The sequence below is a fragment of the Tachyglossus aculeatus genome, chromosome 2 (assembly GCF_015852505.1).
Source record: "Tachyglossus aculeatus isolate mTacAcu1 chromosome 2, mTacAcu1.pri, whole genome shotgun sequence".
NCBI classification, from domain to species: domain Eukaryota; kingdom Metazoa; phylum Chordata; class Mammalia; order Monotremata; family Tachyglossidae; genus Tachyglossus; species Tachyglossus aculeatus.
The window spans coordinates 72,165,532-72,181,298 of NC_052067.1; the positions used below are offsets into that span (position 1 = coordinate 72,165,532).

General features: G+C 42.2%; 1 protein-coding gene across 2 annotated transcripts in view; it reads left to right on the forward strand.

Moving 5' to 3' along the window:
- SHPRH (SNF2 histone linker PHD RING helicase) overlaps positions 1–15,767 on the forward strand; it is a 171,384-nt gene that overhangs the window by 64,934 nt on the left and 90,683 nt on the right. For both annotated transcript variants that reach the window (XM_038762901.1, XM_038762893.1), the window contains exons 7-11: positions 3,236–3,341; positions 3,979–4,235; positions 4,965–5,630; positions 10,186–10,437; positions 12,851–12,929. In XM_038762901.1, coding sequence (XP_038618829.1) covers positions 3,236–3,341; positions 3,979–4,235; positions 4,965–5,630; positions 10,186–10,437; positions 12,851–12,929 — 1,360 coding nt within the window. The remainder of the gene's footprint in view (positions 1–3,235; positions 3,342–3,978; positions 4,236–4,964; positions 5,631–10,185; positions 10,438–12,850; positions 12,930–15,767) is intronic.

Sequence of the window (15,767 nt, forward strand, 5' to 3'; positions counted from 1 at the left end):
TGTCAGCTATTAGTTCCCGCCCCCCCCAGCTTTTTGGGCAGGAAGGGTAGCCAGACATTGGGATCAAGAGTTGAAAACAAGATATGGCAGGGTATGGCCTTTACGCTGACAACCTATGGGACTCCTCTCATTTTTACTTGGCTGCGGGGTGAGCCTGGGGTGCTCTCGTGCCTGACAGGGCTAGCTGTTTCCTTCCCCAGAGCCAATCAGGGGGAGCTTCCTCCTCCTGTTGGTCTGGCATACCACCACTGCCACAGTCAGCAAGCAACATTGGCACCGAGAACTGTCCTGCCGAGCAGGAGCCACCGTGGACAAAGAAGGGAATGGGTCCCCCACATGAATGCCGAAGAAAGGGATGCCTCCCTCACCCCACGGTCCCTGGATCTGGACACAAGAGTGGCCGCTGATCATCATCATCAATCGTATTTATTGAGCGCTTATTGTGTGCAGAACACTGTACTAAGTGCTTGGGAAGTACAAGTTGGCAACACATAGAGACGGTTCCTACCCAACAGTGGGCTCACAGTCTAAAAGGACCAAAAGGATAAAGTCCAGCAGATGTATTTAGCAGTGTAAAGGAAGAGGGCACTGCTTCTCGGGTTCTTGTCATCCTGGAGTCCCGGGAGGAGGGCCTGTCTACATACTTTCCCCCCCCATTCTCCTCTTTCCTACTTAATTTAGGGGGTCCATAGGGCTCACATAACCATTGTTGCCCTTGAGTAAGGACGAGTGGCAGCAGACTGAGGCTGTTCTTACAACAGTAGAAAACACAGCGTGGCCTGGTGGGTAGCTCTCAGGCCTGATAGTCAGAAGGACCTTGGTTCTAGTCCCGGCTCCGCCACTTGTCTGTTGGGTGACCTAGGGCAAGTCATTTCACTTCTCTGTGTCTCAGTTGCCTGGTCTATAAAATGGGGATTAAGATTGTGAACCCCACGTGGACACGGACAGTGTCCAACCTGACTACCTTGTATGTACCGCAGTTCTTAGAACAGTGTCAGGCACAGAGTAAGCACTTAACAAATATCATATAAAAAAAAAAGGAAATCAGAGCCCCAGGCCGCCCATGCAGGAGAAAGGTGGATGAATGGCCACTCCTCACAGGAATTGGAGGTGAGGGTGAGATAAATTGTACCACCCAACAAGGGTGTACCTGATATGTACCTTTTCCTTCCTCTCCTCTCCATTTCTCTCTTCTCTTTCTTTCTTCCCTTCCCCTTTCTACTTCCCTGTATTCTTTCACTACTTCTTTTTCTTCCCTCTCTCTTCTTCCTCTTAGTGCCCCGCTCCCATGCTCAAATCAAAAAAGTTGGTGCCTCTGTGTAGAACTTTTAAAGACATGGAAGGAATTGAGGCCAGGGCAGGTAACATGTTTTGAACATTTTTTGACTCTGCAACCTAAGCCTCGAATATGCTGCGAGGCTAGAGATTCAGTGACCAAATTAGGTGAAACTTTTTTGTTATTGAAACGACTCCAAGGTTATTTGAAAGGTTAATAACATCCACCCTACCGCAGTTCTTAGAACAGTGTCAGGCACAGAGTAAGCACTTAACAAATATCATATAAAAAAAAAAGGAAATCAGAGCCCCAGGCCGCCCATGCAGGAGAAAGGTGGATGGATGGCCACCCCTCACAGGAATTTGAGGTGAGGGTGAGATAAATTGTACCACTTTTTGTTGGGTGTACCTGATATGTACCTTTTCCTTCCTCTCCTCTCCATTTCTCTCTTCTCTTTCTTTCTTCCCTTCCCCTTTCTACTTCCCTGTATTCTTTCACTTCTTCTTTTTCTTCCCTCTCTCTTCTTCCTCTTAGTGCCCCGCTCCCATGCTCAAATCAAAAAAGTTGGTGCCTCTGTGTAGAACTTTTAAAGACATGGAAGGAATTGAGGCTAGGGCAGGTAACATGTTTTGAACATTTTTTGACTCTGCAACCTAAGCGTCGAATATGCTGCGAGGCTAGAGATTCAGTGACCAAATTCGGTGAAACTTTTTTGTTACTGAAACTGACTCCAAGGTTATTTGAAAGGTTAATAACATCCACCGTACCGCAGTTCTTAGAACAGTGTCAGGCACAGAGTAAGCACTTAACAAATATCATATAAAAAAAAAGGAAATCAGATCCCCAGGCCGCCCATGCAGGAGAAAGGTGGATGGATGGCCACTCCTCACAGGAATTTGAGGTGAGGGTGAGATAAATTGTACCACTTTTTGTTGGGTGTACCTGATATGTACCTTTTCCTTCCTCTCCTCTCCATTTCTCTCTTCTCTTTCTTTCTCCCTTTCCCCTTTCTACTTCCCTGTATTCTTTCACTTCTTCTTTTTCTTCCCTCTCTCTTCTTCCTCTTAGTGCCCTGTTTGTTGGGTGCTCAAATCAAAAAGTTGGTGCCTCTGTGTAGAACTTTTAAAGGCATGGAAGAAATTGAGGCCAGGGCAGGTAACATGTTTTGAACATTTTTTGACTCTGCAACCTAAGCCTCGAATATGCTGCGAGGCTAGAGATTCAGTGACCAAATTAGGTGAAACTTTTTTGTTATTGAAACTGACTCCAAGGTTATTTGAAAGGTTAATAGCATCCACCCTGAAATGGAGGTGTTTGAGTCAAGGAACCAGTGGGTGAAGCAGATTGGCTGAGGTGCCACTTTCTGGCATGGATGCCTTCCGAAGCACTTAATACATTGCTCTGTATACATTAAGCACTCGATAAATGCCACTGATTGATTGTTTGGTCTATGCCATGGGTTGCAACAGCCTGACGAGATTAATTCAGTTCAGCCAACCATGAAGACTTAGTGCAGCTCTTATTGGCATTATAGTCTTCTCCTCCTAGAAAACACCAAGCATTTGATCTTCATCTTATCTTTTGTGATGGATGAACAAAAATCTGTTTTTCTTGTCTTTTCTAATTATATTGGTTATTTTGGTGTTTTAACTATTTCCATTATAGAGCTGATGGTCAATTTGGGCTATTACTTTGTGTGGTATGATAATCTCAACTCTTCTGGGATAATATGTATTGGACTTATTATTGTCTTTTTAAAATAGTCACCATTACAGAAAATGGCTTTATTATGAGCTTTGCTTTAAAGCAAGAGCTTCCATTTTCTGCAATTGGTTCGTTACAGCATTACACATCTCCTCGCCCAGTGATAGTTATCTTCTAATTGAAAAGCTTGATCGTATTAAAAAGAGGATCAGGACCAAGTTTATTATGTAATGACTGAATGTTGTTTTATTTTAGGGCAAATTGGTGAATTATTTCATTCCACCACAACCTACTGAAGGAAGCAAAAGGAATAATGCAAAGAAAGTGGAATTAAAATCAAAGGAAAAAATGCAATACCCCAGTAAGTATTCATGGAGACTAGTTGGGTTTTTGTTTTTTGTTTTGTTTTCTGAGATTACAGAGGTATACATTTTCAGTGTTTTTTATGGTATATTTTGAAACTCCTTCTGGGGAATCCTCCCTTTGTTCTTCATGGTGACTATTCTTGCCAGAATTCAAATATCCGTGAGTGATTAATACACACTGATCTGATTTCATCTTTAAGAAACTGTTTCCTTTAGAAACTTGAGATTGGCTTCATTTTTGCACCATCTTGATCTGGTTTCCTTCTGTCTTTCTGTGGCGTAGAACTTGAGTTGAAAGATAGTTTGGGGTATGTTACTATGAGTACATATCTTTTGTTTTGAATTTAAAAGTGAGAAATCTTTTTATTCCTTCAAAATAGATATAATTTTAACCAGGCAAGTTCAAGTTTTCATGTTGGAAAACTGATGGATTGCAAGATGAGTATGAGCGGGATCGCTGTCAGTACAGTTGAGCATTTAAATAATCACTTATTGTGTTGAAAGCCTATTTTTCTTTTCAAATGCTTCTTATACTTCTTGCAATTAGCAAGCCTACAGTAAGCCTATAAATCGATCTTCACTACTCTCAGTTCCTTGTGAGGATAACCTGAGCATCTGTATTTTTGCATGTAGGTTTGAGAGTGATGATACTAACAGCGGTGAAAGAAATCAGTGTGAAGAAAGGAGTGTCCATCATTGCCATCTTTAAGTACATCAGTACCATATACAGGTATGATGTACAGAAAAACCGACGGCTTCTCAAGAGAACTTTGGAAAAGTTGATTGCGGAGCATGTAGTGGAACAAGTCAAAGGTCATGGCTTGGCCGGATCTTTTAAGCTGGGAAAGAATTACACGGAGAAGCAGAGGCGAGAAAAAACCAAAAAACAGGTAAAGCGAATAAGAATTAAAATGATTCCAGGGGGCCAATGATCAAGAAGCTTCCTACCTTCTAACCAAAGTCACTGTAATAATAATAATAATAACTGTGGTATTTGTTAAGCGCCTAGTATGTGCCAAGCACTGTACTAAGCGCTGGGGTGGATAAACCACTTAATGCTGTTTGTGAATTCTGAATCTTCTTTGGGGAATTAACAGGGAAAGTGTACACTGTCAATCCTTTCAGGGTTTCCTTGCTTTTTTGCTAAACAGTGAATGTTCTTACTGCAAGGATTGAGCTTTTAAATTTCCAGTTAAAGCAATCTCTTTGTTTTAATTACAAATTCTCCTGATTAATAATAATAATAATGCTGGTATTTGTTAAGTGCTTACTATGTGCAATGCACTGTTCTAAGCGCTGGGTAGAGTGACAATGAATTTCATTCCCTTTTCCCTCTTCAGGGAACGTGACTATATTCTGTTATATTGTACTCTCCCCAGTGCTTAGTACAGTGCTCTGCACACAGTAAGCACTCAATAAATACCATTGTTTGGTTAGTTGCTTATGCTACAGGCTTGGGTATTTTGTCCTATTTTTTTTCCATACTCAGAGATACTCAATTCTAGTTTTTCTTCCTTTTTCCCATCTTCTTCTTTAAAAAAAGAAAAAAAAAACCTTCCTCCCTCAGAATAGGCCATCAGTTTTAAAAATAACAGATCTGATGTTTTTCATTTTCATAGATCACAAAGTTTCCTGGAAATACTCAGAAGAGGCCCTCTCCTGAAGATGAAAAGGACTCCAAAGAACCAGGGGCTCAAGACACAACTTCAAAAAGGAATCTTAATATAGCCTTGCACCTAGACATCACCTTTAAAGAGCATGACTACTGTGTCGTCACCAGGGCCCAACAAAGATTGATGGAAAAGCTGAAGCAATGTGGGAATAAGCCCAGAGCCGAAGGTTTAAGCCCCGCCGATATGCACGCCCGTCTTCCCAGCACTGGTGCTGCCCCAGATTCTCAGGAAACAAAAGTCCAACAAGAAAGTAGACTCAAGAATAGGGATGTAGAATCCCAGATCCATGTGAGCAGCGGAGTGCCAAGTGTCATTTCCGTATGCCCATTCCAACCGTCTGACTATCGTTTTGAATGCATCTGTGGTGACCTTGGCCTCGTGGACTATAAAGCACGAGTGCAGTGCTTGAACTGTCACTTATGGCAGCATGCGGACTGTGTGAACTACCAAGAGGAACATTTGAACGTCAAGCCCTTTTACTGTCCCCACTGTCTCGTTGCAATGAAACCAGTGTCCACGGGAGCAACTCTGATCATCTCTCCAAGCTCCATTTGCCACCAGTGGGTAGATGAGATCAACAGGCACGTGAGGTCATCGTCTCTGCATGTCTTGGTAAAAACAATTTTGTCTTCCGAGGCGTGAGAACACTTGCTTGTCTTTCTCTCATTTTCAGAGTTGTAACCAGTGCACTTAAATGAATGGCTGTAGTAGTAATAGCAACAGTATTTATGAAGGACTTTGTGCAGAGCACTGAAGGGCAGAAAAAACGTATGGACTTGAGAATTAGACATGGTTCCTATTCATCAAGGGACTGTCAATCTGAGAATATAAGAAGGGAGAGGGAACTGGTGATATTGGGTGTATTTAACTGAGGAAATGATGTGATTGCTGGCTTTAGAGAGCGTATATTTATAATTGAAGGCAGTGTTGGTTTATCTTACACATTGAGTTTGTCCGTGTCTTCAAAATTCCCAAAGTTTCTTGATTCTCCACTTCACGTTCTTTGGATAAATAAGATCAATCAATCAATCAATCAATCAGTCGTATTTATTGAGCGCTTACTGTGTGCAGAGCACTGTACTAAGCTTGGGAAGTACATGTTGGCAACACATAGAGACAGTCCCTACCCAACAGTGGGCTCACAGTCTAGAAGGGGGAGACAGAGAACAAAACCAAACATATTAACAAAATAAAATAAATAGAATAGGTATGTACAAGTAAAATAAATAAATAAGTAGAGTAATAAATATGTATAAGCATATATACATATTTACAGGTGCTGTGGTGAAGGGAAGGAGGTAAGATGGGGGGATGGAGAGGGGGATGAGGGAGAGAGGAAAAAGGGGGCTCCGTCTGGGAAGGCCTCCTGGAGGAGGTGAGCTCTCAGTAGGGCCTTGAAGGGAGGAAGAGAGCTAGCTTGGCGGATGTTGGGAGGGAGGGCATTCCAGGCCTGGGGGATGACGTGGGCCGTGGGTCGACGGCGGGATAGGCGAGAACAAGGCACGGTGAGGAGAACGAGGCACAGTGAAATAAGATGAAATAGCACTTTTGTTTAGATTAGCATTTTGTGCATTTCAATGAGAAGTTTATTATTTTTCCTTGACTTGTCTTACACCTGAGAGATTTTAAGGACGTGTAAAAGTGAAAGAAGGGTTTTGCTGCTAAAATGACAGTTAATAAAATATTTTTTTAACATTTTAAGTAGGTTTTTACACAGTATTTTTTTCCCCCCCTGTTAAGAGTACACCTGTTTTTTCATATTTATTGATCCTCTTTGGAACCCTTTTAGGGAGCCAAAATCTTAGCTAGCATATTCATACTTTCCTCTAAAAGTACTTGGTTTAGAAAATTGTCATGTTAGAATGAATAAGGATGTTAGAAACAATACAGGCAGCAAAAGTATTTGAGTTGTAATGGTGCATATATAATGGTCCTTAAGAATTCAGTGCATATCAAATTCCTTGTTAGACTGAAAGATAGCCACAGCAGCGTGGCTTAGTGGAAAGAGAATGGGCTTGGGAGTCAAAGGTCATGGGTTCTAATTCCAGCTCTGCCACTTATCAGCTGTGTGACTTTGGGCAAGCCACTTAACTTCTCTGTGCCTCAGTTTTCATCTGTAAAATGGGGATTAAGACTGTGAGCCCCACGTGGGACAATCTGATTACCTTGTATCTACCCCAGCTCTTAGAACAGTGCTTGGCACATAGCTAACAAAAACCATAATTATTACTATTACACAAGTGAATGCATGCAAGATGGGCATATTTACTAATCCAGAATACTATAGCTTTTGTCAGAGACATTTTTGCCTCGTGCAAGTCTTTACATTCTACTAAAAAGGGACATTTCCTTCTCAAAATTCTCTTGTTTATTTTTTTTAACCAAGAGACTTAAAACAGTAAAGTATAGCATTTGGCACTCTGAAATGATTGTGCTCCAGTAGAAAAGTTTAATTGGATTCTAGATATATTTTTTGTGGCTATAAATGCAGTTTTCCTTTCCTTAGCAATCTCAGTCAGTGGTATTTATTGAGCACTTCATGTGTGCAGAGTACTGTACTAAGAGCTTGGTGGAGAACAGTATCACAGGGTTGATAGGCTTGTTCTCTTGCCCACAAGCAGCTTCCAGTCTAATAGGGAAGACAAACAGTATAAATAAAGAAATCACCAAAGAAAGCTTTTTAACCTGATGTCAGTAGACATACCCTGCTCTTTCTGAATCCCTACCAATATAGCTCCTTTTGCAGTTTTATCGTCTGGAACTATATTTGGGTGGGCACAGGGGAAGGTTAGTATTGCATGTCAAGGGATTGAAGAGGACACATGTATATCAATTAGAAATAAACCCATGTTTGTGCATTCGATTCCATGCTCCATCAATTGCAGTTATTATTGAAAGTCATATTGGATTGCCTGATGCAACCCTGGTTGGGTTTTGAGGGGTGGTATGTGCAGGAGGAGCCGTTGCCCTCCTTGGAATTGGAACGGGCAGTTGCCCACCCTGTGCCACCCCTTTCAGTACAAAGGGGGTTGGCCAGATGTTGGACCTGCTTCGGGACATATGGGGATGAGTCTCTGTTGCCTTAGCCTCAATCAGTGATGTTTATTGAGAGCCTCAGCTGTGAAGAGCACTGAACTAGGAATAAAGAGGCGTAGTCCCTGCCCTGAAGTAGGTTATAACCAGATCAGGTAGACAGACATTAGAATAAAGTACTAGTTGAGGGAAAGTAGCTGAGTATAAGGATAAGAAACAACATGGCCTAGTGGAAAGAGCATAGCCCTGAGACTCAGAGGATGTGCGTTGTAATCCTGACTCTGCCACTGGCCTGCTTTGTGACCCTGGGCAAGTCACTTAACTTCTCTGTGCCTCAGTTTCCTCATCAATACCAGTTCTCCTTCCTCCATAGACTGAGAACTCTGTGGGTCTGGAATTGGGTCCGATATTATTTTGTATCTTTCTCAGTATTTACTACAATTTTTGGCTCATAAGTGCTTATCAAATACCAGTATCATTGTCACTATCAAGGACATGGGCATAAATGCTCTGGAGATTGAGGGTGGGGAGTGTACCTCAGTGCTAACGGGGCACAGACTCAAGTACACAGCTGACATAGGAAGAGAAAATAAATTGGGAAGGATGAGAGGTTAGTGAAGGAAGACTTCCTAGGGGAGATATGCTTTTAATAGACCCTTAAAGATGGGGTGAAGTAGTCTCCTGAATGAGGAGGGGGAGAGAGTTACAGGAAGGAGGTTACAGGCAAAAGGACTGATTGCAAGGGAGGTAAACGAGGCCTAGTGAGTAGGCTGTTGGAGGAGTGAAGTGTGTGGGCTGGTCGTAGTGGAAGGGGAGTGGATAAGTCGGTTGGGTAGAGAGAGCTGATTTGAGTTCCTTAAAGCTGATGGTGAGGAATTTCTGCTTGATGTTAGATGGATGGACAGCCATTGTAGGTATTGAGGAGGGGAGATGTGTGCAGAATGCATTTTAGAGGTATGATAGAGGCCACAGCGATGAGTGAGGCAGGGAGGTCAGCGAGGAGGTTGCACTACTCGAGGCAGGATAGGACAAGTACTTAGACCAGTGGGGTAGCAATTTGAATGGAGAAGTTGGGCTGAATTCTGGAGATGAGAAGGTGGAAAGAGTTCTATTTTGGACCTGTGGAGTTTGAGCTTCCTGAACAACTTCCATGGAGAGAAATCAGAGAGGAGAGAAGTCAGAGATGGAGAGGGAGATTTGGGAGTCATCCTCTAGCAGGAAATGGGCATTCAGGACCGTACTGGCCTTAAGTGGAGAATGGGTAGACCAGCAAGCTTTAACATCTTTCCGTAAGTGTTCTCCCAGCCCTGGATGTATTGATGATTTCCCCTCACCACCTGGTATGTGTACGTACGCTGCCATTTCCCTGATTGTGTGTGCATGTCTGCGTGACCGGATCCATGACTTTTGTGTATGTGTTGGTGTGTGCATGGCTGCCTGTACACCTACCTGACCCCATGTGTGTTTGTGTGAGTATTTGTTTGTGTTTGTCCACCATTGTCATTTTTTTTTACCTTACTCCCAACCCTAGTATGTTAAGCACTTTCTACAGTGCTCTGCACCCAGTAAGTGCTCGGGAAATACCATTGATTGATTGATTGATGTCCATGTCCTTAAAATTTAAAGCTGACACCCCTAATCTGGGGAATTTGTTTTCTTTTTTTCCATTGTAAAGTTCCAATTGAACATGAGAAGGAACCACTTCTCAGTGCTTCTATACTGGAAGTCAGAGGCCCCGTATTCTTGCCTGGCCCAAAGCTGGCTAATGCAGCACGTGCTGCAGGAGCTCTAATTTTAATTATGATAAAAGTATTGCTTTAAGATATCCCGCTACTGCTCTTTTCTGCTCGGGGAGGGAGGTTTGCTAGAGATAGCACCTAGGGGAAAGGGACTAGGATCCCAATAGGGATTTTGCCTTCTGTTTTGTAAGTCCTCTGAAGATCATATATAAATCCTGGGACATAGAAGTTTGTTTCACATTGTGAAATTCGACTTAAATATTTGAGTTGTCTCCGCAACTCTTAAACATTCTCGCAAAAAACATGAATGTAGTTGAAAAGCTAAAATGTACCGCCGTTCTCATTAGGAAGTCCGAGTATAGTATTCGTCTTAATGCTGATTATTTTGAATGCAGGTATACCAAGGGGTGAAGAAACATGGCTTCCTACAGCCTCACGTGTTGGCCGAGCAGGATATCGTGATCACCACGTATGACGTCCTCCGGTCAGAACTGAACTACGTGGACATCCCCCACAGCAATAGTGAAGACGGGCGTCGCTTCCGGAATCAGAAGCGATACATGGCCACCCCCAGTCCTCTGGTGGCAGTGGAGTGGTGGAGGATCTGCCTCGACGAAGCCCAGATGGTAGAGTGCACCACTGCCAAAGTAAGAAACCCGTGGAACAGCTCTGGGGCCTGGCTTGCCCGGCATTTAATTTTCAAACAACTACCATTTCTTCCCTACCGTGTCCCTCTTGGGTTGCCTTTCAAAAATAATATCCGGTTAAAGTTCTGTTTGTCGGTATGCCAGGGGAGGGGAAGGTACCAGCTACTCACAGTTTCCATTTCCGGGAGGAGGCAGTGGGTGGGTCACCCAGAGGGTTAATGAGAGCCGCGTAATTAGGAATTAACTTCTAGAAGCCTGTCAGCTCATGGAGAATGGCCACAGGGAAGAAGAACTCACTGATAAGTTGAATCCTGGCCATGCTGAAGTTCAGCTCTTGGTTCAGCCTCTGGTAATCGTGCCCATTTTAGGCACTGAAGCTGTTTGAAGAGCAGTGACTGTTTGCTAATCATGTTGGCAAAAGTCTTAGTAATAATGATTATAATAACAATAATAATAAATTGTGGTATATGGTAATTGCTTCCTATGTGCCAGGCTCAGTATTAAGTGCTGGGAAGGGTACAAGCAAATCGGGTTGGTCATGGTCCCTGTCCATAATAATAACAACAACAATAATAATAATAATAATGATATTTGTTAAGCGCTTACTATGTGCCAAGCACTGTTCTAAGCGCTGGGGTAGCTACAAGGCAATCAGGTTGTCCCACGTGGGGCTCACAGACTTAATCTCCATGTTACAGTGAGGTAACTGAGGCACAGAGAAGTTAAGTGGCTTGCCCAAGGTCGCACAGCAGACACGTGGCAGAGCAGGGATTAGAACCCACAACCTCTGACTCCCAAGCCCCTGCTCTTGCCACTAAGCCACGTGGGCCCACAGTCTTCTTGTGCCTTCCCTGTTGTCTACCCCTTACTGCTTGGAACAAAGTAAGCACTTAATCAGTCGTATTTATTGAGCACTTACTGTGTGCAGACCACTGTACTAAGCGCTTGGGAAGTACAAGTTGGCAATATAACAAGTAACAACATCATTATTATCATTATCCTTGCTAGGATTCCCTAGAAAGAGATCATGCAAGTGGCTTTAGGACATCCCATGCAGCTTGACTGAACTCACCTCCTTCTTCACGCCTCCTGCTTAGGACCAGAGTGGATCCCTAGGGGTTCACTTGACCCTGATTGTTCTTGTAGTGGAGATAGCAGAAGTGCCAGCAGAGCATACCCAGTCAGTAAAGTGCCAGAAAACAAAGCTTTTTAATGGGAGTTTGGAGAAGTATCCCAGTATTATTGTATATTTTCCTTTTTGGGGTATTTCAGGAGGAGAACTGCAAGGCAATTTGAAATCTTTTCAGTAGCGTCCCCACCGATGATTTAAAGACATGAGTCATGTTCCTTACAGTGCTCAGTAGATTTCAGCAAAACGTCAGCCTGCAATGAAATAAAGAGAAAAATCCTGCCCTCTGTCAACTGTGGCAGACCTTTAGGTAGATTCTAGCAGCGTTGACCAAGGCTGACAATTGCTTTTAGTTATTCAGCCTTAGCGAGACAAAATGGAAACAAAATATGACAGTGTTAGAGCACTGTTGTGATTTATGGGTCAGTTTTTGGTTTGGGTGAGTAGTTATACTCTTCTCTTATTTGGTATACTGATTTATTTGGAATATTATGACCAGTAGGAATAATCTCAACGGAATTGGAGACCGAATATCTAACCTAGAGTGTCAGACTTAAATATAGCAAGAGACAGAGAGAGACAGAGACAGCTCTGGTTTTGAGGAAGGAGCTTGAGTAATCTGCGCAGAGCAGATTTTGTGTTAGCTAACCCCAGGGCAAGTGCTAAGATCAATTAATCAATCCATCAATTGCATTTAATGAGCTCTTACTGTGTGCATAGCACTGTACTAAGCCATTGGGAGAGTACAATATAAAAGCGTTAGTAGACACATTCCCTGACCACAGTAAGCATACAGTCGAAAAGTGGTACCTAATACGTGCAGCGCACTTTACTAGACACTTGGAAAAATACACCAGAAGCAAGCAAATTATTTAGTGGAAGCTGGAGTAAGAAAAAGAATATAAAGATAGTAGGAGAATAATTTAAGCTTTAATTCTGACCCCAAACAAATCAGGTTTTTGCCTCCTTACTTCTTCCATGACCTCTCCTTAGCCTGTGAGCCCTAGGTGGGACAGGGACTATGTCTTGTCTTATTATCTTGTATTTATCCCAGCGCTCAGTAAGGGGCTTGGCACATAATCAGTACTTAACAAATACCACAATAGTCATTATTGTTATTATTATCATTATCATTATTACTGCACCCTCTTAAAATTGGCGGTCCCTAATATCAGCTTTGTCAAAACTGCCGCATATTTTCTGAAGTTATTTCAGGGAACAAGCTTCTTTCTGAATTCATTGTTTCTCTGTCTACACTTTCTCTTTTCTGTCTCCTTTCATTAGGCTGCTGAAATGGCTCTGCGCTTGAGTGGAATCAATCGGTGGTGTGTCAGTGGTACTCCAGTGCAGAGAGGATTAGAAGGTGAAATGCTATTTGTATGATTTCTTATTTTTGTATTAGGAGGGAATGAGTTTCAGAGGCTTATCTTGAAGGCATTTGGAAGTTCAACCCTTCTGGGACATTGCAAAAACTACAGTCCCCATTTAAATGGCCGAGTTGTTGTCTCACATATAGACATTTTTTTGTCTAATAAATTCAAGTATATATATTTTTAAAAGGCTAAGTGGCAGCATCCTTAGAGAATTTAGAATTACATAATCTCCCCAACACTAGAGAGTTGTGTATTGAGGATGTAAAAGCGAACTGGACAGGACATCTGAATGCATGGTTCTGAAGGACTTGGTAGATGCTCTGTTGCAAAGATACATTCAAACTTGGAATACCCTTTTTACCATTTCACACTACAGAGTAGGCCAGCAGGCTAACTTCAGTTTCAAGGGGTTTGCATACTTAAATTAGCATTGGGAACAAATGTTAAGGCAGCCTTTTAAGTCCTGCCTGTTTGAAAGTTAATGATTTATCCCAAGGGAGAGCCCTTTGGGTTTGCGGGTATGTGACTAGTCACAATTAGCCTGAGACTGGGTACTGGGACATCCTCAGAATAAGACTCCAGGCTGGTGGGAAGGCATTCAGGAATACTACATTATTACCTCTGCTTTCAAGGGGTGAATTTAAGTGAATTTTTCCTGGTCCTAGGAATGTCTCTTTTCTCTGTTTAAGTTGTGATTCTTAAAGTGATTGATATAAAAAGCTGCTGTTGATGGAGATCTGCCAAGTTTTTTTTTTTTAATCTTTAATGTATGCAGGTTGCTGAATTCGGGTTTCATTCCTACCTCAATAAATATGATTGAATGAACGAATGAATGAATCTAAATTATCCTGTAGGTACCAATAGAGCAGTTACTGGTAAAATGAAATTAAGAGGTGAACCACAAGATACCAATCTACTTTTTTTTTATGGTATTTGTTAAGCACTTACTATGTGACAGGCACTGTGCTAAGAGCTGGGGTCAATCCAAGCTAGTCAGGTTGGATTGCAATTGCTAGGAATGGAGAGAGTCTCTAAATTTACATGTTCACTTCTGCAGATGTCTTAACAAAATGGTTTTAGAAATGGAAAGCAAGTCATATCAAGAAAAAAAAGTTTCAGACTTTCATTTGTCCCCTTCTCTTTTATTCCAGGAAGAAACTGTATTCATACAGTTAGTCTGTTTTTTTGAGAGCTTACCATGTCCAAAACAACTGTACTAAGCGCTTGGAGGAGTACAGTACAACAATAAACAGACACATTCCCTGCTGACAATGAGTTTACAGTCCAGAGCAGGGGAGGCAGACATTAATATAAATAAATAAATGATAGATATGTACATAAATGCTGTGGGACTGGGAGGGAATAATAACAAAGGGAGCAAGGTGGGGCAACCCAGAAGGGAGTGGGAAAAGAGGAAAGGGGATGCTAAGAGAAAGCTTCTTCGAGGAGATGTGCCTTCAATAAGGCTTTGAAGTGGGGAAGAGTAATATTTGAGGAGGGAAAGTGAATCAGGCCATAGGTTGGATGTGGGTGAGGGGTCAGCAGCAAGATAGGGCTCCACTTCAAAAAGGGCTCTAAGACCTTGTAGTGTAACAGCTGCAGTAACTTCAGTTTCACCTTTTTTAGGAAAGAAGCAATCAAAAGTTCATCTAATGGTAATTGTGGTATTTGTTAAACACCTATTGTGTATCATGCACTGCGTTACCCTGGAGTAGATCCAAAATAATGAGGTCTGGCACAATCCCTGTCCCATATGAGGGACAGGTACTTCATCTCAATTTTACAAATGAAGAAACTGAGGCACAGAGAAATTAAGTGACTCACCCAAGATCACACAGCAGGCATCTGGAAAAGCTAATAAACTGGTTTTAGACATTGGGGACCTTTGACTTTCCTAGATCTGTGATGAAAATGATTATTTTTCTTCAAATCCTGTTCATCTCTAACAGATTCTCAACTGACTTTTTCCTTAAGGGTTACCAGAAATTCTGCTCCTCAGGCCGCAGTACTCTACAGGTCTTTTTTTTTGTCTCTCTATTGCTTTAGTGGTTTGTTTCATCTCTCCATTATGTGTGTGTCACCAGGACCCTCTCCCAACTTCTGTTTTTTTAGATTTTGAGCCTCCCAACTCGAGGTCCAAGGACCGTGTCTAGTACAGTGCTCTGTATACAGTAAACACTTAATAAGCACTACTATTATAGCTTTATCAAAGTGCAAGTTTCAGCTGGTTATCCCCTGTGTGAAGGCTTTCCACGGTCTGGTGCAGTACAAGTTTCCATGATTGTTGATTTGTGCTGTTTTACATCTAAAGCAGTTCAGGGAATACTTCTTACAGTTTGGGGATCAGAGACTAAAAAAGTTCTTGCGATTCATGTTTAGGACTTAACTAGTGGGAAGCGGGTTGGCCTAGTGGATAGCGCCCAGGCCTCGGAGTCAGAAGGTCCGGGTTCTAATCCTAGCTCCACCTATCTGCTCTGTGATCTTGAACAAGTCACTCCTCTGTGCCTCAGTTAGCTCATCTGTAAAGTGGGGATTAAGACAGCCCCACATGGGACATGGATTGTGTCCAACCTGACTAGCTCGGATTGACCCCAGCTCTTAGCACAGTGCCTGTCACATAGTAAGTGCTTAACAAATACCTTAAAAAAAAATAGATTATCATCTTGCGGTTCACCTCTTAATTTCATTTTACCAGTAACTGCTCTATTGGTACCTACAAGATAATTTAGATTTATTCATTCATTCAATCAGTCGTATTTATTGAGCACTTACTGTGTGCAGAGCACCGTACTAAACACTTGGGAAGTACAAGTAGGCAACATATAGGG